The sequence below is a fragment of the Dreissena polymorpha genome, chromosome 7 (genome assembly GCF_020536995.1).
Source record: "Dreissena polymorpha isolate Duluth1 chromosome 7, UMN_Dpol_1.0, whole genome shotgun sequence".
Taxonomy (NCBI): domain Eukaryota; kingdom Metazoa; phylum Mollusca; class Bivalvia; order Myida; family Dreissenidae; genus Dreissena; species Dreissena polymorpha.
This window is the reverse complement of record NC_068361.1, coordinates 20,078,289-20,102,296: the sequence shown is the minus strand read 5'-3', so window position 1 is coordinate 20,102,296 and position 24,008 is coordinate 20,078,289. Positions and strand designations below refer to the sequence as shown.

Sequence of the window (24,008 nt, the reverse complement as noted above, 5' to 3'; positions counted from 1 at the left end):
GTATATCCCATTACAAAAAACTATATATGTTGGATATGGGGTAAATCCATAGAAAACGCCCAACCGAGTCAAGGGGTAGGTGTATTCAACCAAGTATAAAAAGTTAACCGGCTAGTACAAATTTTTAAAATTTTGCAATTAGTTGTGATATACAATTTACTATGTGGAAATAATAACAAAGAGTGTTTCTGGAAAAGTGCCCATTAGCGTCCCACTACCTTAATATCTCAGTTAGAAGGTGATTTTTCAAGCGATTCCGTAGTGTAGTGGTTACACGCTCGCTTCACATGTGAGAGGTCCAAGGTTCGAGCCCCAGTAGAATCAAGTTATTTTATTTGTGTTCTATGTTAACTTTTTTGATGTAGACATTTTAGTTTAAATAAATATGCTGTTTTATTGTAACCATTTTTTGTTTTTATTAAGGCCATGAAATATATGTGTGAGAGGTTGGGGGGGGGGGGGGTTCGTTAACACATTAAAACTTTTACAGTGTTTTCATATCAATGAATACTCAACCCCTATCGTAAATGAGCAACGTAAGAATAAGTTCAGAATCATCTCCTCTTGAAGTTGAGAAAAATATGAAATTACGCTTACAAGATGAAGCAGATTTTTTAAAACCTACACAGTTCTGTTCCATTAATGAAAACTGCACACGGATGCCAATAAAAAAGGGAAACCAATGTAAATAAAATGAACTATGAAATATTTGGGAGTTACAACACAAAATCATAGATAATGCTTATTTGGGGTTATAACACAACATCATAGATAATGGTTATTTAGGGGTTATAACACACAATCATAAATAATGGTTATACCAGTATCTTTTTCTATTTTGTTTAAAATAATCGGCCAATATATTAATATTTACAGTAGAAAAAAAATCGTTCCATGTAACTTCATTGAGTGCCTTTTACACTGAAATTCCCGACGCCCTTTGATGCTTTGCATCAATACTTATCTTGTGCAAAAATCAAATAACTATTTTTCCAACGAAGTCCATGAAAAATGCAATGAACCAAAATGTTTGGACAATTGGAGGAACATTAAAATATGTTACATTGTACAGCCTAATATATGCTATATACATATTACCTTAAATAATTGTTCAGATAATTACTTACTTTTTTAATTAATAATATATTATAAATATATATGTTACCATTAAATGCCTGAGTTTTAAGCGCGTGGATACGTCCGTAATGTGTGTATTGAATTATGACAAGTGATATGAATGATTTAATGAAACAATGTTTAATGTTCGGATTTAAGAAATCTTATGAAAACATTCAGTTATAAAGCAGTTTAATCAAGCTGCAAGGTCATACTTTTTTACCCTACACAATTTCCGAACATGGATAACGATCATATAGAAAAGATTGTAAAAGACAGTTGTTTATTTCTGTAAGAACAGTTTTAGAATATACATTTTAACGTACTGGTCTTCACTGGGATAGAACAACAAAAATACTTCATCTTAATACACATCCCCCAGATTGATATATGAATATATAACTTTAATTTCTCATTTAAAACTCATCGTCATGCAAAATATAGAATGTAATTGAATACAAATGTACACTATAATCATTACAGAAAACATTTATATCAAGTTTCAATTTATCTATCGTCCGTATGCTGAAAAAAAATCTGCACACATATGCGTCAACACAAACGTATACATATTAAAAAAATTATCGCGTCAATCAAGACCGACACAGGTTGCCGTCGATATAGCAGTGGCAGCAGTAGCGACCGCAATGAGCGCTCATGTACTGACGGTAGGCGGGTAGCAGACAGTTCTTCCGATCGTACATCTCGCATCTCACTGTGACGTCACGTGGTCTGTCCACAGCACCTGTAGGGATCAGCTTATATGTTATTTATAATATGAGCAGCTTTCTAGGGAAAATGTGCTTAATGCATGTGCGTAAAGTGTCATCCAATATTAGCGTGTGCATTAAAAAAGAGACCTCTTATAAACTCATAAAAACAGACAGTGTCACCTCAGATCAGCCAGTACGGACACTGTACACACATGCATTAAGCCCAGTTTTCCTGGAGCAATACTCATATACTCATAGATATTCTAAATTAAATAATTGGGTATTTCCATTATAAACACAGTACTTCCGCTCATACCTCTAATATGGGTCGACACTGTGTGTGTCCACGATGCCTGTGTATATGGTATTTAAGAGGAAGTATGTTGTATATGTATACAAAAATATTTCATGATTGTCACCTATGGGTCTGTAGACAAAGAAAGAAAGGACTGTTGTACAATTTGACAAATGGCGCGCACAAAGAAGTCTTCATTCGCGTGTTAAGCATGGGAACTCATTTATTATTGTAAGTTGACTTCTTTGAAATAGTGTTCGAATTATCAAAGTTATTTTACATGTTAACACTTAATAACCGTTCTAAGGGTAACACAGAAGTGATTTATAGCACCATATATCAAATCATTATTGATTGGCGAATAAACGCTTTAATAAAAACTTTGTATGTACTTAAATTGTATTTACAAGCTCATTTTATCTATAATCTTGTAAGTAGGAAAATAAATTTATTTTATTTTATTCAACACTTTCATAATTGTTCAAATTATGTAACAAAACAAAAACATCAACTGACATTAGGAGAAACAACAAAATTACATCATTTATATCGCGCACTTTTGTTGTATTTATGTTTTTACTTGTTCAAAGTTACGAGAAGCATTCAGTTTGATGATACGCTACAATATACATTTTTTGTTTATGTGCTTGCAATTCATAAATACTTCATTTTGCTCTACTTTGCTTTAGTGATTTTCGGGGGCACATCTTTTTTCGCATTTATAGAAGTTCGAAATAACAGCCCCTTGTCGCTACACATAGGAAATCTTCGTTTTTTTCAGAGGTAATTATGTGTTACAACGCATATTATTTATTTAAACGCATATTTTTGAGCGCAGGATATTACCTTTCCAACAACTTATTGTGATATATTAGAAAGTAACTTAGTCATTCTGAAAAAATAAATTAAAAAGTATTCCGAAGTATGCCCGGTTGTCTTAAAGCGTATTTCCGTGTCCGGGGTACATTGTAGTATACTTTAGAGTACCCATGGTACATTTAAGTGGTATTGATGCCGACAACGACCATTTGAGCTTTACGTTCTAGTGTAAACCCTTAAGGACGCTACAGACTACTCTCCAATCTCCACGCAGAGTTGTCGTTCCTTGCTCTCACATACAACTCTGCATAAGGCTCAGCACGCCATTTTGTCTACCAAATAGCTAAAACCGAACAGACGCATACAATGTATATTTGAGTGGATATTTAAGATCGCATGCATTTAATTAAGAAATATGACTTAAATGTACGATAAATCGTGCAAAAACTTGTGAGTTTTAATGCAACTCTTTGGAACTATTTTATTGCCCATTTACACAGATGTAATCATTCAACGCACTTCACAAATGTAAACAATTGTACATATTTTTTATAGAGTGACGTTAGGCATTGCTTCGACGTATTTAGGTATGTCGGTTTCTTAACATAAAAAAAAACCATATCAATTTTATAATAATTAATTAAGACTGATATAAGATATCATGGTATGAGATGGTTTTCTTTAATGCAGTTAATGCAATGTAACCGTCGTGCAAGAGATTGTTTAGTATACTGTAACCTCACTGATGAACGCTTGGAATGATCATGACATGAATGAGACGCTTTCATAACAATAGTCCGTTCTGAGCCCAACACAGAGGTGAATGTAATGTGAACGTCGTGCAAGAGATTGACTACTCTCACCACCGCGCGGCTACAAACTACTCTCACCACTGCACGGCTACACATTACTCTCATCAATGCACGGCTACAAACAACTCTCACCAATGCGCGGCTACAAACTACTCTTACCACTGCACGGCTACAAACAACTCTCATAAATGCACGGCTACAAACTACTCTCACCAATGCACGGCCCACACGTAGTAGGACAGTTCCTCTCTCCCCATATCCGGTACTTTGTGACACACAACTCCAGCGCCTGGCCACCCTGCAAGTACTGCCCACACCTGTCATCCAGGTCCGGTGCGATTGTGGTTGGGGTAGCTATAATTAGCCTCGTACTGATAAAACTGGGCATTTTACACGTGTGTTAAGTGTCATCCCGCGTTGGCTTGTGCAGCCGGCACAAGCTAATCTGTGAAGACACTTTCGATTTTTATGGTATTTTTTTGTTTAAAGTAAGTTCATGTATATATTTTGGCACAATTACAGTTAAGGCGGAATGTGTTTACCCTGATAAGCCTATTGCTGACTACACGGGCTACTCTGGGACGACACTTTACGTTCTAGCATTAAGCCCCGTTTTTCCAGAAGAAAGCTCTTATAACAAGGTCGAGGCAACATAATTACAAATATAGATCCAGCGCGCAGCTGATCCGCTACATTCCTGTGTACACAAAGGCGAAATCTACTCGATATTATTATTTACGATTGACAACGTAGAGGTCTAATGTCATTTGTAACAGTCCATATTATTTAAATGCTGTGTTTAGTAGGTTTCCGAAACACATTTTTGATAAACATTATCGTTATTACAGGATTGAAAATTATATAATTTTGATGAACGCCGTGGCCTGGTTGACATGGCGTCCGCCTATCGACCGCTATTTCACGGGTTCAAATCCTATTGTGGGAACGTTCTTTAGATATCCAACGAAAACACCAAGTACTGGTTCTATCCAGGAAACGGACTCGAGAGCGTTGCAATTATACTTAGGCTTTTGATGCAATCGAACTTTAATAAATATGCTTTAAGTTAATAAAGTAAAGTAACGTGACCGACATGGGCATCCAAATACCTCGATCGGCGCATACTCCACATGTGGCTTTACAGTTTACTTCGGCCCATTGTTTGTACGTTCCGTAACATATGTCATGTCCGTATGTCTGCTTGCAGTCCGGTACCAGGTTCGAGCATCCAACCGGATCTACCAAATGAGTAATATGTACGTACACTTGGTTATGACAGTAGTACGACTATTTCGTCTATCAGAGCCCGTATGCACCAACATATTCTTAGACTTATTCCTAAAACAAGGAATACTATTCTTAAAACTCTTATGTTCGTGTTTATACTTTAAGGTGAAGTTAACATATATATAAAATTCTCCATCTAGAGCAAGATTTTAATTGGATAAGCACTATTGTTAGCGAATATATTAATACCTGCTAGTATTGATTTTGAGTCGAAGACTTTTCTTTATTCTTAAGTGTAAGAATTGGTTGGTAAATACGGGCCCGGGTGCTTTTTATCATTAAATGGGCGTCAATACAGAATTTATATCCTTTCGAAAAAAGCTGGAAGACGAATGAACTAGGCAGAATAATTATGTAAAACAACCCGTTATTTACGAGGTCATGAATGTTAAATGTACATATGCAAGATGCATATTAAATCTTACTTTCTTACAGAGTGGAAGGGGCAGTATGTTTGTTAAAAAGCACCGTATAATTACAGGCAAACTTCTTAAAGTGTATGAAGAAGGCTCATTTATCTTTCGTTGATATATCACTTTGAAATCAAGTAAGATGAAAAGCGATATGCACGGACCAAAACAGTAACCCTGACTAGCACATACATGTTTGATTCAATCGGATATAGTACCTAGTTACAAAACTACGGCAAAATATATATATTGTTCTGTTTCCAAAGTCTGCAATTAAAATATTGGTCATGTCGCAAAGATTCAAGACACACATGTGCGTCTGTGATAGCCTGTTTGATGTTTTACATGAATATAAAAATTAATTTAAGAATGAGACATTAGCCGTAATAGGCACTTCTTTCGACCGCGGAGAGAAACGCAATGATTTACTGGTATGTAACCTATCATTCTTTCTTACCGATGACACACGGTCCGTGATTACAGACATCGATGCGTTTTGGCCGTTCCGGACACAGGAAGTCATCTACTAGTATGTCGGATGTGGCACTTTGAAAGCATTGGTATTCCGTAATCTGCATACCTTCACTGCACGACTTCGAACACTGTAGAAAGAGGACAGTAAGGAACATGGTGAGTAAAGTCAAGATTAGCATTATATTTGATAGATAAAATGTTCCAATTAATAATTAATTTGACAGTGAACATACAGACTTGGGAACAAACCAATCTAGCAGTGTCTCTTTCAAATGCAATTATTTATGTCTTATTCTAACAGCCCACCATAGCTGTCTGTCTCACATCCCATATTTCTCATGTCGCTCCCACATCAAACCCTGCATGCGGCTTCCACACACAACACTCCACGTGTGTCTCTACAACATCCGAATATTGCCCTGCCTCTAGTTTATCCTACTCAAACTATATATTTAACACATCTAATTCTACCTCCCTCCTTATCACATCGCAGTCTACCTAACTCCGTACCACATCTTATTCTACCGGCGTCCCTACCATATCTAAATTAACGTACCTCCCTTCTACACCCACTCTACCTACCATCTACCATATTCGACCCTACCTTCATCCATACCATATCTCATCCTACATATCTCATTACTACATCTCACCCAATCTACCTTCCTACCACATCTCACTCAATCTACCTCCCTACCACATCTCACCCTACCTACCTCTCTACCAAATCCCACTATACCTACATCCCTACCACATCCCACAATACCTACCTCCCTACCACATCTCACCCTACCTACATCCCTATCACATCCATCTCTAACTTCATCCCCACCACATTCCACCCTACTGACCCCAATACAACATTCCGTACCACATCTCACTTAATCCTGTGCCTCTCAATCATCCTACCTGAGACACATTCATTTTCCTCCAGACCCCACATGGATTCAGATCGCACGTGATGTTGGAATCTGGTTTGGTAAAACCGAGGCAGCGATCATCGCTCAGCACCTTCAATGACACGAGCAGATGGTATACGTATTCCAAAAATATCTTACAAGTGTTTACACAGCGATTATTGCAAAATCTTGTGCATAAACAATTGGTCTTTTTCATATAATCTGTTTTCATTTATACAGTCTCAAATCACCAATTTTCGACAAAAATTTCGTCTTTAACATTTTTTCTTTAAAAATCTGCTGATAATTCACAACACGTTAAATGCTCTACATTCAACCTTTTCTAATCGCATGCTCTTGAATGACTTGGGATTGAATCACTAGTTCTTATCTGGCGTATGGCCTTGACTGATCTGGTATAGAATCACCTGGATTGGACTGACCATGTATTGAATCTCATGATCGTGACAGACCTGGTATTGATTCACTGGGTCTTGTCTAACGTGGTATGAAAGCATATGGTCTTTACTGACCTGGTATTGACTCACATGGTCGTGACTAACTGTGGCTTGAATATCATGGCCTTGAAAGACCTGGTGTGGAATCATATGGTCTTGACATTTCTAAGCCATTCTGTTCACGCTTAAGTCAACATTAAAACTCAATCTTTAATGGCTGATCAGGGATTATTATCTCGATCACTCTGAAGTCAATACTCTGTCACATCTTTGATTTGTCCTTCAAAAACGTGTCAAAAATGAGTTGCAAAACACATATTGTCTTTTGTTGAGCAAAAACGAGCCGCGCTATGTTAACATGGGTTTAATGCATGTGCGTAAAGTGTCAACCCAGATTAGCCTGTGCAGTCCATACAGGCTAATAAGGGACGACAATTTCCGCCTCAATTGGATTTTTGCTGAGAAGAGACTTTCTTTGAATGAATAATGCCATAAACCGGAAATTGTCGTCGCTGATTAATCTGGGACGACACTTAACACACATGCATCACACTCCCTTTTCACATAGCACGGCCCACATATAGTATGTTCTTGATAGTATATCCAGGGCCTTAAATCAAGAACATTCTTTTTTGTTTGCTGAACTCAAGGGACGAGTTTCCACTCAGCTGATCACTGCAAAGACACGGACAATCTCAAGTCGCAGCCACGTTCCGACTCAAATATCCTTTCTCTTATTCAGCTTGAGTAAAAACTCAAAACTCAAAAGACATGTGTGAATTTTAAGCTGGGACAACGTCTTATACTCATCCCAAAAATAAAATGAAATTCAAAAGTATGTCAGAATAATGACCTAAGTATGTGGTGATACTAATTTCTGATTTAACACAAGGCTTGCTTTTTATTAATAATCTTGACACTGTTTAGCCTTTACCCACTTGCGTCATGACTAAATGACTTATCTGGTCTTATCCAATCGAGTTTGTAATCATATGATTAAATCTTGGCTCATGTGATTTTGATTAGTAATTCAATAGAATAAAGGCGTACACAACTCGAAGAACTGTTCATTGATTCAGTCATAACCCAATTGAGTCAATGCTTACCTGATCTTGTCCGTCGGCAAGCTGCATACATGACACGTTTTGCAGCTTAAATCCTTGCCCACATCTTGCAGAACAGAATCCCCAGCCAGACGCCACCCATCTGTATATAAAACACAGTGTATCACACGAAAGTCACCCATCTGTATATAAAACACGGTGATTCACACGAATGTCACCCATCTGTATATAAAACACGGTCTATCATACTAGGCTAGTTAACGAGGAATTTTGGGTCAAACAAATTCCTTCACAATAGTTATTATCAACACATGATTTATCAATAACATATCAAACTCCAAAAAAAATTCCTACAAAAATCCCCGTGCAGTCTCCGAGATATCACTGTTTAAAGTCAATAGAATTCTAAGAAATAGCGATGGTACCGTTACTACACCATACAACCGTATTTTACCGGAACCGGTGTAGATGTAAACAATGTGCTCTGAGCAGCGTTCATTATGTAGATTATTTTCTTGGCTATTTCTAGCTATAAGCAGCATTTTCTATGTAAGTAATGTGTTTCATAATCAAAAATATATAATACAAAAGAATGCTAGTCTTATAAATTCAAGTATATGTACCCGTTTCTTAAAAATAAAAATCGTAGCAGACGACGGAAACTCGTTTTCGCTTTGCATTATCTATTTTTTTTAATTTTCGGTTTTATAATATATTTTTTTAGATTACTACATCGTAAACTATGTAAACATCAATTATGTATGCACATAGGATTGATATTTTAATTATTAAATAAACGAAAACAATATATAGCATGATGCTGTTTTTAAACCACGGAAGCGTGAAAGTGCCATCCAATTTAAAAAAAGTGAAAATTTAAATAAAGAACTAATGTTTTGTTTTTAATTCTATTCCAGGAGGAGATGTTTGTTTATCAAAATCACGTCTGCTATTATGAGCTTGCTGTGTTTTCAGCTTCATTTAGATAGCATAAAGGTATTTTAACTTTATATTTAGATATCTCTTAACCATTTATAATAACTCTACACGTAGGCAACTTTATATGAACATCTCAAATAACTTTGACACTTCACCTTTTTTTTCTACATACAAAATGCAAAACTTTATTATTTACAATTCTTACAAAAATGCATACGGGTCTACATATAATTCATCTACTTCATGTAAGAAAGCATATTTAAAACTAAAAATCAGGATATTGTATCGCGAACACAATGATAAATATAATGAGAACATAGTCCAATTATTTCACTGGAAAACATGACGAGTCTTAATACGTGCACCTTTAATGTCAAGGGTCTTAATTGTAAAAATAAACGTGAACAAGTTATAACTTATATAAAACCAAAATCAATTGACATAGCACTGCTGCAAGAAATTCATTATGATAACAAACTCGATAATTCGGCCTGGGGCAAAGATTGGGCAGGGGATACGTTTTTAAGTGGCCAAAGTACCAACAGTTTAGGAGTAGGAATTTTGATAAATAGAAAAAGTGAAATACAATTTATAGAACATAATGAAATTATAGTAGGAAGACTTCAGATGTTAAAACTATTGGTCAACAATAACAAAAAAGCTATAATAAACATTTATGCACCAAATAATGATGACATTACGTTTTTTAATACACTTGAAAATACTATTGCTGACCTAGATGAATTCTTGCCGATAGTGGGTGGTGACTTCAATGCCGTGCAAAACTTTTTAAAAGACAAATTAAATGGTAGAAATGACACCAATAAAAAGTGTTCTGATAAAATTAATGATATAAAGGAAATACACGATTTAGTGGATATTTACAGAAATTTTAACCCAAATGCAAAGGAATATACATGGCATTCGAATTCAGACCCGCCAATATTTTGCAGACTCGATTATTTTCTGTTAGCATCTTCACTGGTTAGTAATGCGAAAAAATGCACTATCAATCCTGGCTTCAAATCGGATCACTCAATTGTTTTACTCAGCATTCTTTTTGATACGCTAACACGAGGCCCAGGTTATTTTAAGCTAAATAGCTCACTTCTATTTGATCAAGATTATAAAACTTCAATTAAAAATTCAATAAAAGAGGTAGTTGATTTTAATAAAGAAACGACTCCTAATATTTTATGGGAATTAATTAAGGGTAGGATAAGGGATGAGAGCATAAAATACTCAACATATAAAAAGAAACTAAGTTTAAAAAAAGAATCAGAAATCGAAGCAAAATTACATGATATTGAAGAACAATTAAAAAAGAACCCTAATGACGTAATATTACAACAAACATATCAAACAGAAAAAGATAATTTTAATGCTATAAATGAAGAGAAAATCAAAGGCATTCTAATAAGGGCAAAAGCAGACTGGATTGAGGGAGTCGAGAAAAATACTAAATATTTCTCCAATTTAGAATCAAAAAGATCGGAACAAAAAGTACTTAAACAGCTTAAAATTAATGATGAAATAGAACATGATCATGCAAAAATTTTAGAACACGTTAAGCAATATTTCGCCTCACTCTATAAAATAGACGTAACTCTGGATCTAGAAAACAGTGACCTATTTTTTCAAGATCTTACGAAATTATCAAACGAAGATAGAGAACAATACCCCGACCATTTATCCGAAAACGAATGCTTCCAGGCACTAAAAGACATGAAAAATAACAAAAGCCCAGGCTCAGATGGACTAACAACAGAATTTTATAAACTCTTTTGGACTGACATAAAAAATACTTAATCAGCTCGATAAATTATTCTTTTGATACCGGACATTTAACTGAACTACAAACACAAGGGCTTATTTCACTTTTGCCAAAAAAAGATAAAGATATTCTATCTATCAATAATTGGCGACCAGTCTCTTTGTTAAACGTTGACTATAAAATTGCAAGTAAATCTATAGCTAATAGAATTAAACCTTTTCTTCAAACACTTATTAACTCAGATCAAACAGGATTCATAAAAGGGAGATATATTGGAGAAAACATAAGAATTTTGAATGAAGTAATTGATAAAGTGAACGATTTAAATGAAACAGGATTGATATTTTTCTCCGATTTTCAGAAAGCTTTTGATAGCTTAGACCATAATTTTATGTACAAATGTTTAGATGGCATGGGCTTTAGCCAGTCTTTAATACAGTGGGTGAAACTGTTTTATAATAATGCAAAATCTTGTGTAATTAATAATGGATATTTCTCTGAATTCTTCGACATAAAAAAGGGAGTACGGCAAGGTTGTCCCCTCTCACCTTATCTTTTTATCATATGCATTGAATTACTAGCTAACTATATACGACATAATACAAATATAAAAGGAATTCACATTGGTAACATCGAACTCAAACAAACATTATTCGCAGATGATGCCTGTTTTCTTCTCGATGGCAGTCAAAGGTCATTTGAATTTTTAATTATTACCCTTGACAAATTCTCCGCTATATCCGGCTTAAAATTAAATAACAATAAATGCTCTGTAATGAAATTAGGTGCACTTATAAACAAAAATGTAAAATTTTGTCCACATAAAAAATTTGATTGGAACTGTGAAAGCGCGACCACACTGGGAATAACAATATACAATAATACTTATTTAACGGCTGAACACAATATATGTAATAAAATTCAAGAATTTGAAAACTGTTTACATAAATGGAGAAAGTGGAATCTTTCACTGATAGGAAAAATCACAGTAATCAAAACTTTTGCATTACCAAAACTAATATATCCATTTACAGTTTTAGAAAGTCCAGACGAAAATAAAATGAAAACCTTAAAAACAAATATGTTCACATTTTTGTGGAATGATAAACCCGACAGGATAAAACGTGATCAAATCGCATCAAACCTGACGATATAAACACACTAAACATTCGTTCAGTATTTTTAAAGGACATATTAAAGGTCTGGAATAAGGTTAACGCACACAATAAAATCGCACAAATCGGAAAAGAAATTATTTGGAATAATTCATTTATAAAAAATTCAAACGGTTTATTTTTCTATAAAGAATGGCATATTAAAGGAATCAACCATATAGAACAAATATACGACTATGGAACAAGGCAATTTTATCGTTTTGAGCAATTACAAAACTTGTACGGGTTAAGTACCAGAGATTTTCTAAAATACTTTAGTCTTATAAAAAGTGTGCCACTAGAATGGAAAGAAAAGCTGAAATCTGAAAACATTAGTAATCAACCGCAAGAATATTTTCTCTCATCAATTTCAGAGTCAACTAAAATCTGTAAATTAGTATATCAAAAACTCGTACTGTCAAAGCAGATCAATCCAATTAAGGCAATTGCTAAATGGGAACTATATTTTAACAAAGAAATGCAAACGAATAAATTGTTTATTCAACCATTTAGACTGACACATGATACCAAGCTAAGATCATTCCAGTATAAATATATTATGCAAATTATTCCAAACAATAGCTATCTATTGTTATGTGATTTAACACAATCCAATATTTGTGATTTTTGTAGTATGTCAGTAGATTCGAATGTGCATATGTTTTGGGAATGTCCTGTAATTCAACATTTTTGGAACGGTGTTAAAGTGTATATCGAACAAACAGCGAACTTGCCGTTTATTTCATATTTTGATTATGAACATATAAGCTTCTGTAACGTTTCAACAGGTCATTCGAACATGTCACAGATTGTTAATTTTATCACATTGTTTGCAAAATTTTATATTTTTAGAAGTAAGTGCAAGAACAATATACCCAATATTAATCATTTTATAACATTTCTTCAGAATAGGCTCAAAATTGAGGAGATAATTGCTTTCAATAAAAATCAAATAGAAACTTTTAGAACAACTTGGAATAGTTTTTTAAGATAATTCATTTAAAATTGTAGTCTGTATATGCATCTTTATGCTTCGATATATTTTGTCGAACTGTATTAAATTATTTTTTGCTACAGTCTCATATAAGACTCTCGACAGATGTTTGTAGTATTGTTTTTTCTTTGTATTTTTTTCTGTTATAACTCCATGCGTGTAAGTGTATTGTGTATTGATGAATAAATATATATATTTAAAAAAAAAAAAAAAAAAAAAAAAATTATATGAATAAAAATAAGGATATACATGTACATAAAAACTGGATTAGATCTAGTTTATGTGTGTTTTTTATTATATACAGATGTAATAATGTAACTGTAACATTAATACTTTATTAACTTATAATACAATAATGTCTGGATAAAGAATCAAACAACACTTATAAAAATGTGCATGTTCCTTCTTTTTCAGAATCATGTCTTTTCTTTTATCGTCAATTATCTACCTTTGTGTGATCTAATGAGACATATGTGATTTCTCTGCATATGAAGAAACAACTGTATAATTTATGGCAAAAAATGAGGTAACCAAATTTTGTTTTGTACTTTAATAAATTAACGAATACATATGGTTTTAGAAGATGAGCCTGTAAAATGTGAGATCATTTACAAAATTATCAGTAAATGAATAAGTCTACCTTTATATTACGATTATAGCTGTATATATTTCCATAGCCCTGCTAGCTGCATTTAAATACTTATTTTGAGGAAAAAAAGTACTTTATAATATATAGTTATATAGCTACTATTTGTATAAAAAAGCATGTAGCTTTATACGTATGTTACCCATCTGTATATAAGAATGTCACCTATCTGTATATTAAAGGGATCTTTTCACGCTTTGGTAAATTGACAAAATAAAAAAAAGTTGTTTCAGATTCGAAAATTTTCGTTTTAGTTATGATATTTATGAGGAAACAGTAATACTGAACATTTATCATGGTCTAATGTAGCCATTATATGCATCTTTTGACGATTTTAAAACCTAAAAATTATAAAGCGTTGCAACGCGAAACGATTGAATAATTTGGAGAGTTCTGTTTTTGTCGTTAAATTTTGTGAAACTACGAAGATTGCTTTTATAAGGTATAAAATACGTCAAGTATGTGTACACGGCGGAATAGCTCAGTAGGCTATAGCGTTTTTACTTCTGGACTCTGGCAGGACTCCAGGGGTCACTGGTTCGAACCCTGCTCCGGGCAATGTTATTTTCCTTTTATGAAATTTTATTCTTGATTTTTTACTGAAGCTTTTACGATCCAATGTTTACATTTATCAATATAAAGCATTTAATGAATAAGTTAAAAAATGCCAAAATCTGTGAAAAGGCCCCTTTAAACACTGTGTAGTATCAAACCAGACACAACCCACCTGTATGTAAAACACCGTGTATCATAAGAATGTCATCCATCTGTATATAAAACACAGTGTATCATAAGAATGTCACCCATCTGTATATAAAACACAGTGTATAATAAGAATGTCATCCATCTGTATATAAAATACGGTGTATCATAAGAATGTCACCCATCTGTATATAAAACGCTGTATAGTTTCAGATCTAAGATGTTGCCATATAAGCTATAGACGACGTTGTGATGAAATAACATGCCTTTTTATTGTTATAAAATACATGTTTATTCAACAGTAAGAAAACCAACCATGGGGATAACAATTCCGAACATGAAAATACAATTTAGTGACCGATACAATTGCCTTATGTTATCCTAAAGCTAAATGAAATTATAGAAAGTATCTCTAAGCGTCATGTAAACTTGTGCTTGATATGCCTACTTGCCTTTATACTGCTACTTTATATGGATGGTGAATTATGTGTTTGACCTTCAACTTAAGATTAAAAATATTAAAAAAATATTTAAAAATGTATTATAAAATATTAAAAATAATATTAAAATATACACAATGTTATAAGTTGCACCTCATGTGGTACCAGAAGATTTAGGTCGAAACTTTGCGACTGCGTATGTATTCTATTCCAATAAATAGTATGCCCACTCTGCATAAAGCAAGGGTTTTATCGTGTGTTTTTGAAGTTACAAATAACATTTGATTATTATGTGTACAATGATGTTTGTTTTCTATATTTAATATTGTGTTCTTTGAATATGTTTTTTTATGAAGGAATTTGCCTTAAGACCACAAATCAATAACTCAATTCATTTTGCTGTGCTGTGAATAAAAAACAACAACAACGTTGAACCGCGTATGCGATAATTGAACGAGAATTAAAAAAGACATACAAGCCTGTGATATGCATGACCGTTTGTTGGCTGGATGTTGATTACTAAATGATGTCATTGTATTTAAAGTGCTCAATGACGTAATCGTACTTGACATGCCTATGGGCGCTTCCTAAAGCGGCAATTCACTGTGTACTTGTTTCAATCAAATTAACAGTTGTGGCGGTGCTATTGTGATAAAGCTTATACTATGCATAAACCTCACCTCACGGGGCAGGGTGCAGTGTCGCAACGAGATAGTTCATCATTGGGCTTAGTAGCGATATCACAACGATAGTCTTCAACTGTGGTGCCACTTATGTCAAAACACTGGTAAGTTTTCTTACTGCTGGATAAACCTGTAATAACATATATAACCTTCTTAACAAAGTGTACAAAGACATTCACAAGACAAGTTATAGCCAATCCTGGGTTATATGTATGTTAAACGGCTCTTAATTCTGCTAAATCGACCAGTTCTAACGTGGTATTTAACATAGGATCCAAACGTCGGGCCTGAAGAAAAAAAACGCCTCTCATTTGGAGTACGAATTCCGTTTTAATGATACATTCAGCAACATGTTCTCCAGATCGAGCATTATTCTCGTGAAATCGAGAATCATGTTCTTGTTTTCATGATTCAATCTTATGTTTCTCAATGCAAAATTTTGTATGAGAAATCACATTGAACAATTTATAACCTTGCTTAGTTTGTATGCGATTGCACATGAAACACACATAGATGTAAGACATAGTAAACCATCGTTACATTGAATACTTTAACCGTATGTAATCATTTACTATAATATTGCTTTATAAGTGTTGAAAACCAATAAACCTCCTGTATCACTAATGATTTAATAATTATATGGACAATTTTCTGAAATATGACGCCATCAATGACGTCACTGATACGTCACCTCCGCAGGTGATGGAGCAGGGGCTTGTGCGTGCTCCCCACGTGTATCTAGGAATGTCATCGCGTCTTCCCAGGTGGTAGGCGCACACCACCGCGAAGTGGCTCGTCTCATTTAAAAGAGAGTCGTTCCTGACTCGTGCCTATGGATATCGAACACGATTATATGTATTGCTTTTTTGATTAACTGTACATTAATTAAGAAAAAATATTTTTCTCTCATGGTTTGTTGTCGAATAACCCATCTATGCTCCTTACTGTGGGTTTTTCGACAACAGACCATCAAAGAAAAATATTTTTTCGATTCTAACACGCCTTTGGGCGTGAACTATATTTTTCAATACTCCGCTCTTCTTAGTACACTATTTAGTGACGTCATTAAATAGTACAAACATATGACGTCGTTTTGATTTATTAATATTTTGTAAACGACGTCACTTTCATTGAGTACAAGAATCGTAGAAACTGAAAGCCGTCACGTTTATTGATGCTACTGCAAAGCTGACATGCCATGAATGTTTTCTTAATTAAGTTTTCTAACAAATAACATTTTTTGTAGGCGTGGTTATGCCACTAATCACCAAATATAAAATTTGTTGTTTTATTACATATTTTGTTTTGAATTTATAGCGTTTATTCACCTCCATACATTACAATCATTATAATTTGTATTGTTAGTATACATGTTAATTTGTTAGTATACAATACATGTCAATAGAATCTTTTTAACAATTCAGCTTGGTTGCTATAATAGAGGTAAATAAAATCCATACATTTCATAATATAGACACACTCATACAGTTCACACACACGCACACACACGCCCAAACACACAGATACATACGCAAATGCCATGTTATGATACAAAAAGAAAGAAATATAGTTTTTACTTCAGTCCATTATAGACTTTAATCAAACGTTTGGACTTAAGACAAGTATAAGCATTAATCAAACGACCATGGTATTCAATATTTAGAGCAAACGACAACACGATTATTTGATTGATCTATAAAAGTTTAACATTAACCAGTTTAGTATTTCCTTTTCTTGATTTTTTGTTTTTGATTGAATCTCCCATGCTACGCAAAGATAGTTATTTAGCCCCGTTATTGAAGGTAATAGACCATTTTTCTTGCATACAAATTCATACTTTTTAATTTCTAGGATTAGAATATTTATATCAGTCAAGTTTATAATTGTACACCCAAATAACATTGTTTGACAAGAAATTTCAGTACAATTTTGCACGTTATGTGATCTTAAAAATTATACAACATAGTTAACAATTCTCTTTGTAAAAAGCAGTCCCAGAATAAATGTAATAGGGTTTCTTCATTTTCATTACAGAAGGAACATAAATTGTCGTCAACAATGTTCATTTTAAATAACAAAGATTTGGTGCCTAAAATTCTGTGAACAATTCTTGTCTGGAACCACTGGGTGTATGTGTCACTAGATATAATAAAAACAGATGCATGCACTTTTGTACATTCAACATTATTAAAAAGTGTATTCCATTTTGAATGACAAGTGGGTATATCTGTATTATAGCTAAAACATTAATAAACAAGTTTATTTTGATTATAACCAAATACTATGTTATTTAAGTAGAATGATATAAATGCACATTGTATATAAGACTTTTTTTTTATAAATGGAAGTCCTGATAATCTGATAAAAGCCTTAACAGTTCTGATTAAACCTTCATAAAATAGGAAGTTAATTTTTACACCAATGACATTTTCTAATACAGATTGTTTTTAAAAATTCTCCAGAAGTGCACAATATATCTCTTACATATTTTATTCCCCTATCATTCATATTTTTATTATATATAATAAATATACCTATCTTAAAATTGTGGTTATAAAATAAAGGCATATCAAGTATATCTTCACACTTACTGACGTTTTGTTTATTAATACACTCAATGTAACATGTAAGGACATCTCTCCAAAAACAATTTTTTAAACTTATCATTATTTTTTCTATGTAATTTTTTCCTACATTAAACATTTTCTTCACATCAAACATAGAATATACAAGTTGGAAACATTTTCCATTACTTGAAACAATTTTTCTTAACCATGTCATTTTCATAGTTTTTTGAAAAGCATATATATCAGTCATGGCAACTCCTCCATCATCATATGATTTAATAGCAATAGTTTGTTTTATTTTTGCTGGTTCATCCCATACCAAATTCGAAAACATGTTATGTATTTGTTTTAAAACTTTTTCTCCTGGACTAGGAAGTGCTATAAAGAGGTGTGTTAAAAGGGGAAGTAATAATGATTTAACAACATTTATCTTTCCAAGGGGTGTTTAAGTTCTTCTTTTCCAAAAATGTATTATATTGTGCAGCTTTTCAAGTTTACTTGAGAAGTTAATTTCTATCATTTTCTTTAAATCGACATCAAATAGTATCCCTAAAACTTTAAAGTTTGTTGTGCCCCACACTAGTTTATATTTAGATTTTATTGATTGTATGCTAAACTTTATGGAGCCAATCCATATAAGATTTGTTTTGTCATAATTGATTTTTAATCCAGAACATAAGGCAAAGTTATTTAAAAGATCTAGGGTAGCATTGAGGGAAATATCGGTGCCATCCAATAAGAGAGATGTATCGTCAGCAAACTGAGATATTTTTTATTCAATATTTTCTATCACTATACCTTTAATTTCATAACAATTTCTGATTTTAATTGCCAAAATTTCAGCACAAAGAATAAAAATATAATAACTTATTGGGTCTCCTTGTCGGCAGCCTCTTTCAATTGTAATAAACTCTGATAAAATCCATTGATTTGAATTGCCGTATGGTTTTATTACATTTATAAACATGCTATATTTATTACATTTCTTTTAGAGCGGGTTTTAGCACGTGCATTTTACTGCAATATTTACTTTATTTATTCGGAACTATTTTCGAAACATTAAGCTCCGCTCATAATTTTTGCAGAATAACCCACACTTGATTTCTTCTTTTGACTATAGAAAACAAGTCGCGTGTAGTGTTAGAATAACCTATTATAATAGATATACTCCACCTAAATGTGTTATTTATATGTTAAATAATAGAATAAAGCGTATCGTGGATGTTAAACTGGCCCACATTATTAACTAATAGAAGAGTTGTCATGCGTCATATTATTTCCAATTTGATACATCTCAATAAATCATGAACTGTCAAATTGGAAGACTGAATTGTATGGTCCCTTGCGTTTTAAATACAATGATAAAGCCATGGGCCGAACACCAAGGGCGATGTGACTTATTTTCGAGCAAACCACACAGGTAAATGGAATGTAACCTTCGAGCTACATAATAGATTGTTCCGTGACCTTACTTGCCTGAATGACCAAGTTGTCATTTACGGGCCCTGCTATTTCTATTGTCTCCGGAAGGTGGGTGTATAAGATCCGAAGGTCGCGGATGATCACCAGCGTCTGGGTGGGGAAGTTTTCTCCGTCGAATATCGATTCGTTGTTTACTGTGATACCTGCAAACAATATTATACCTTTACACAGCTTAATACTGATTGATTATGTGTCAAATACTCTAACGATCAGTCAACGGCCTGTACATTTTACTATTACCATAAATGAAAGCAAACTAAATGTCCATCAAACGTTGGAAACGTATTTGAATATACATTTTTGTAAATAATTACCATCTGACAGTTTTAAACATAGTTTGAACAAATAAATCAATGTAAAAAGACAAGGCTCCTTAGCCAAAATGGGCGTTTTGCTTATGAAACCAACCCAGAATACGAATGCCATGTGGGTGCTATAATTCTAAATGAATATTGCATCGCTCATTTGATTCCATATCTATATTCTACTCACCAAGAACAAAGTCAATATTATTCTGTTCCACCCTAACGGCTGTACTGTGAATCACTATTTTTACCCGAGTTCCTATTGGCACGTCTATAGCGATTACAGTTTTGCGCGAATGCATAAACATGCCAAACCATTATATGCATGTGTATTTTTCATTCCATTTTTGCCATATCCATATTCCACTCACCTAGAACCACGTCAGTATTATTCTGTTCCACCCGCACGGCTGTGCTGTGAATAGGAATGCTGGCAACGGCCCGGTAACCTGGGAACATAGCGAAAGAAATAAGGAACAACCAGCCATTAAGGTCAAAACATAGACGAGAATATCACTTAAAACAAACTAAATAGAGAACGAATGGGTATCACTTTACTCAACGATATCGCTTAAATAATGCGATTTTCTTTGACCGCAATGTAAGCTTACTCACCATTCAGGAAGTTTCGTGTTGAGCTCGAGAATGGGTACTCCACTTTCCGACACGTGGTGGCGTTCCCGCCACACTCGCCACACACGTCATACCTCATATCCGATCCCATGACGCCATCGCAGCCGAATTGCTGAAGCAGTACAAGATATATGAGCCACGTTCTGGGACAACTTAGCCTAATGCATGTGCGTAAACTGTCATCTCACATGAGCATGCGCAATCCACACAGGCTAATAAAGGATGATACTTTCCGCTTTTTTTCTTTAAAAGGAAGTCTCTTCTTAGAAAAATCCTAGTTACGGCTTAAAGTGTCGTCCCTGAATAGCCTGTGTGGACTGCACAGTCTAATCTGGGACGACAATTTGCGAATATGCATTACGCCCATATTTTTCTAAACGCAGTTCATATATGTTTGTATACGATTGTGTTTATTGATTGCCAGAATTATACATTAAGATGTACATAAGACACGTCTACATTGAACATCTGGGTGAACATGTATAAATGTCTTGTTTCATGTTTGCGTTTATTTTTGCGATAACTGAAACAATACATAGTATATAAATGTATGCTAACAACTTTATATGTATACATCCTTGAAGTACATATACAGGAATTACTCTGAATGTAACATGCTAGTATGTAATACACTATGATTAAATTGAAATTGTGCCAGAAACAAAAACAAATGGAAGACCGTGTTGAACTGAGTCTGGTCCAATAGTAGTAAAGATGTTAATGTCGTAAAGTTAAAAAAAATGTCGTAAAGTGGAAAATGACGTTAAGTGGAAAATGACGAATAGTGGACTTTACCATCTGATCAGACAATACCCAATAAATGTGAAAATAGTGAAATATAAAAGCATACGAATAAACGTGTGAGTTAATTTAATTAAGTTCATGCTTTTTCCCAACAGTTGTTAAAATGAACACTATGGGCCGGATTACAAGAAATTAAAGAGACAATCACCTGACACTGCTGCCTCACCCAGGTCTTTTATGGCGTCATTGATGAGCCTCGCTTTGGGAAAACTGGGCTTAATCCATACGAGTATAGTGTCGTCCCAGATAAGCCTGTGTAGTCCGCAATTAAGGACGACACTTTCCGCGTATACTGGATTTCAAAAACAAGGGAATTCCTTTTAAAGGAAAAATAAACATACCGGCGAAAGGTTTCGTCCCTGGTAAGCATGTGCGGACTGCACAAGCTAATCTTAGAGGACACTTTAGTGACGTGTATTAAGCCCGGTTTTATCAAAGCGCGACAAAAATAGTCGTGTACCTGACACTGCTGCCTCACACAGGCTCTGTACGGTGATAGGTCTGGGGTAAAGCAGGTCTGCAGGTCGTTTACCCGGTAGTAGCAGGTGAAGTTGCATCCGAATATACCTGTAGGGAGGGTCGTTTTAGTTTTTAACATATGGACCGTGCTCTGTGAAAAAGGGGTTTAATGGATGTACAAAAAGTGTCATCGCATATCAGCCCGTGAAGTCCGCACAGGCTTATCAGGGATATTATATTTATCGCTTTAAAGTCTGTTGCTGGCCTCGCCAGCCGTAGTGGGTGGAGAATAATACCAACAACGGTTGATGTTTCTCTGTGTAATTTCCCCGTGCAGACAAATAAATATAAATTAATCTGCAACAATAGCATTAAATTATAATATGAAGATAAATGGATTAATGTTAAAGAATAGATGATAAATCATTTCAATATAGCAAACATATAACAATGCAAACAATGCAACCGCATCGACATGTTTAACAACACAATATTATTTCAATATAATAATAATAATAATAAACATAATAATAATAATAATAATAGTAATGATAATAATAATAGTAATAACATGAAATACCTGCAGATGTATTTATAAACAACTGCTAAATCGGCACATTCAATTGGCGTCTAGCTATCTGACCGTCGCTACCGCTTTTGGACAGTGGCGCGAAAAGGATTATCAATCAAGTGCTCGTGCGCATAAACGGTGTTAGCATGAAGTATAACAATAGTGGTTAAACACTACTAATACTACAACTACAATTCTAATAACAATTGACTATGCCTACTTAAAGATAGTGGCTTTGAAATATAACATCGATTTAATCAACCTATGACATTAAATGCCCTATGACAATATCCCCCCGGTGTATAAATGTCGTCCCGACATTTAAATTAATATCAACACATAGAGAAAATAATAAATCAATAGGGTTCTTATATTTAAAGCAAATATGCTCAAACTTTTAACTTAGAGCATGTCAGAACCGGCTTTATACGGACTACTAAATAACAAACGCATATATAATGAAACATTTATATATTTTAAAAAATTCACCACATTTTGAATATTACAAGCTGACATTAAGCAATATTCACATTATTAGAGGCATGCATATTTATACTAAAAAAAACACAATCACACGTGATACATATTAACGATATTCAATTACTATATATCACAGCATAGAAAAAAAACACACACGCACTCTCCGTTTTCACTAACGGTCAACGTTTACTTAATACAGTTTGTCATATTGCACAAAGTTCACTGTCTCAATACACGAAATCTCTGGATGTTCTCCATTTAGGCGGATTTCGTTTCCTAGCGGAACGGCGTAAAACTGGAACTTCGTCAACACACGATTTTTCGTCGTCCTGGGAAACTGTACTTCCGGCTCTCCGCTGCGGAATTACATACCGTGGTATGTCAACCAGTTCACTCTGTTGATGGCTTTCTCTAGACTGTGGAACACTGCCATTACTGGTTAAGTCCACTCCAAAGGGTAGTAACAGATTGCGATTAAGGCGACGTATGCGTTTAGCTCTCGGATCATCCCTCCTGACGTCATAGACTGGAATTTCAGGATTAGGTTGGCCTAAAACTACATACGGCGTATCTTCCCAGCGATCAGCTGTTTTCTGCTTTCCCTTTAAGGTAACATTTCGCACAAGAACAAGATCTCCAGGTTGGATTTTAGCAGCTCTTGCCTTCATGTAATATTGACGCTTAGTCACTTCCGCAGTCCTGTTAGCAATCTCTTTAGCTTTGTGGTATGAGGAAGCTAACCGTTCACGGAGTTTTCGAGCGTACTCATTCTTGTACTTCGCACCAATATCGTCTGTGTTGAGACCTAGAAGTGCATCCACTGCTAACCTTGGATGGCGCCAAAACATCAAGAAGTAAGGTGCGTACCCAGTACTATTGTGAATAGTCGAGTTATATGCGTGAACCATTGGACTTACATAGTCCTTCCAGTTGCTTTTCTTATCTTCCTCTAATGTTCCCAACATTTGTATTAAGGTTTGGTTAAACCTCTCTACCATTCCATTGCCCATTGCATGATAAGGAGTAGT

The 24,008-nt window shown here is 34.3% G+C and overlaps 1 protein-coding gene across 1 annotated transcript in view; it reads right to left on the bottom strand.

Moving 5' to 3' along the window:
* Positions 1-1,291: 1,291 nt before the first annotated feature.
* LOC127838657 (A disintegrin and metalloproteinase with thrombospondin motifs 7-like) overlaps positions 1,292-24,008 on the bottom strand; it is a 49,272-nt gene continuing 26,555 nt past the window's right edge. Inside the window, exons 17-28 of the mRNA XM_052366520.1 lie at positions 21,931-22,037; positions 20,649-20,778; positions 20,405-20,482; positions 19,723-19,871; positions 16,371-16,509; positions 15,677-15,809; positions 8,390-8,489; positions 6,836-6,937; positions 5,910-6,054; positions 4,865-4,993; positions 3,969-4,109; positions 1,292-1,861 (exon numbers count right to left, since the gene is read on the bottom strand). Of these exons, the coding sequence (XP_052222480.1) occupies positions 1,710-1,861; positions 3,969-4,109; positions 4,865-4,993; positions 5,910-6,054; positions 6,836-6,937; positions 8,390-8,489; positions 15,677-15,809; positions 16,371-16,509; positions 19,723-19,871; positions 20,405-20,482; positions 20,649-20,778; positions 21,931-22,037 (1,505 nt within the window). The 3' untranslated portion in view covers positions 1,292-1,709. The remainder of the gene's footprint in view (positions 1,862-3,968; positions 4,110-4,864; positions 4,994-5,909; positions 6,055-6,835; positions 6,938-8,389; positions 8,490-15,676; positions 15,810-16,370; positions 16,510-19,722; positions 19,872-20,404; positions 20,483-20,648; positions 20,779-21,930; positions 22,038-24,008) is intronic.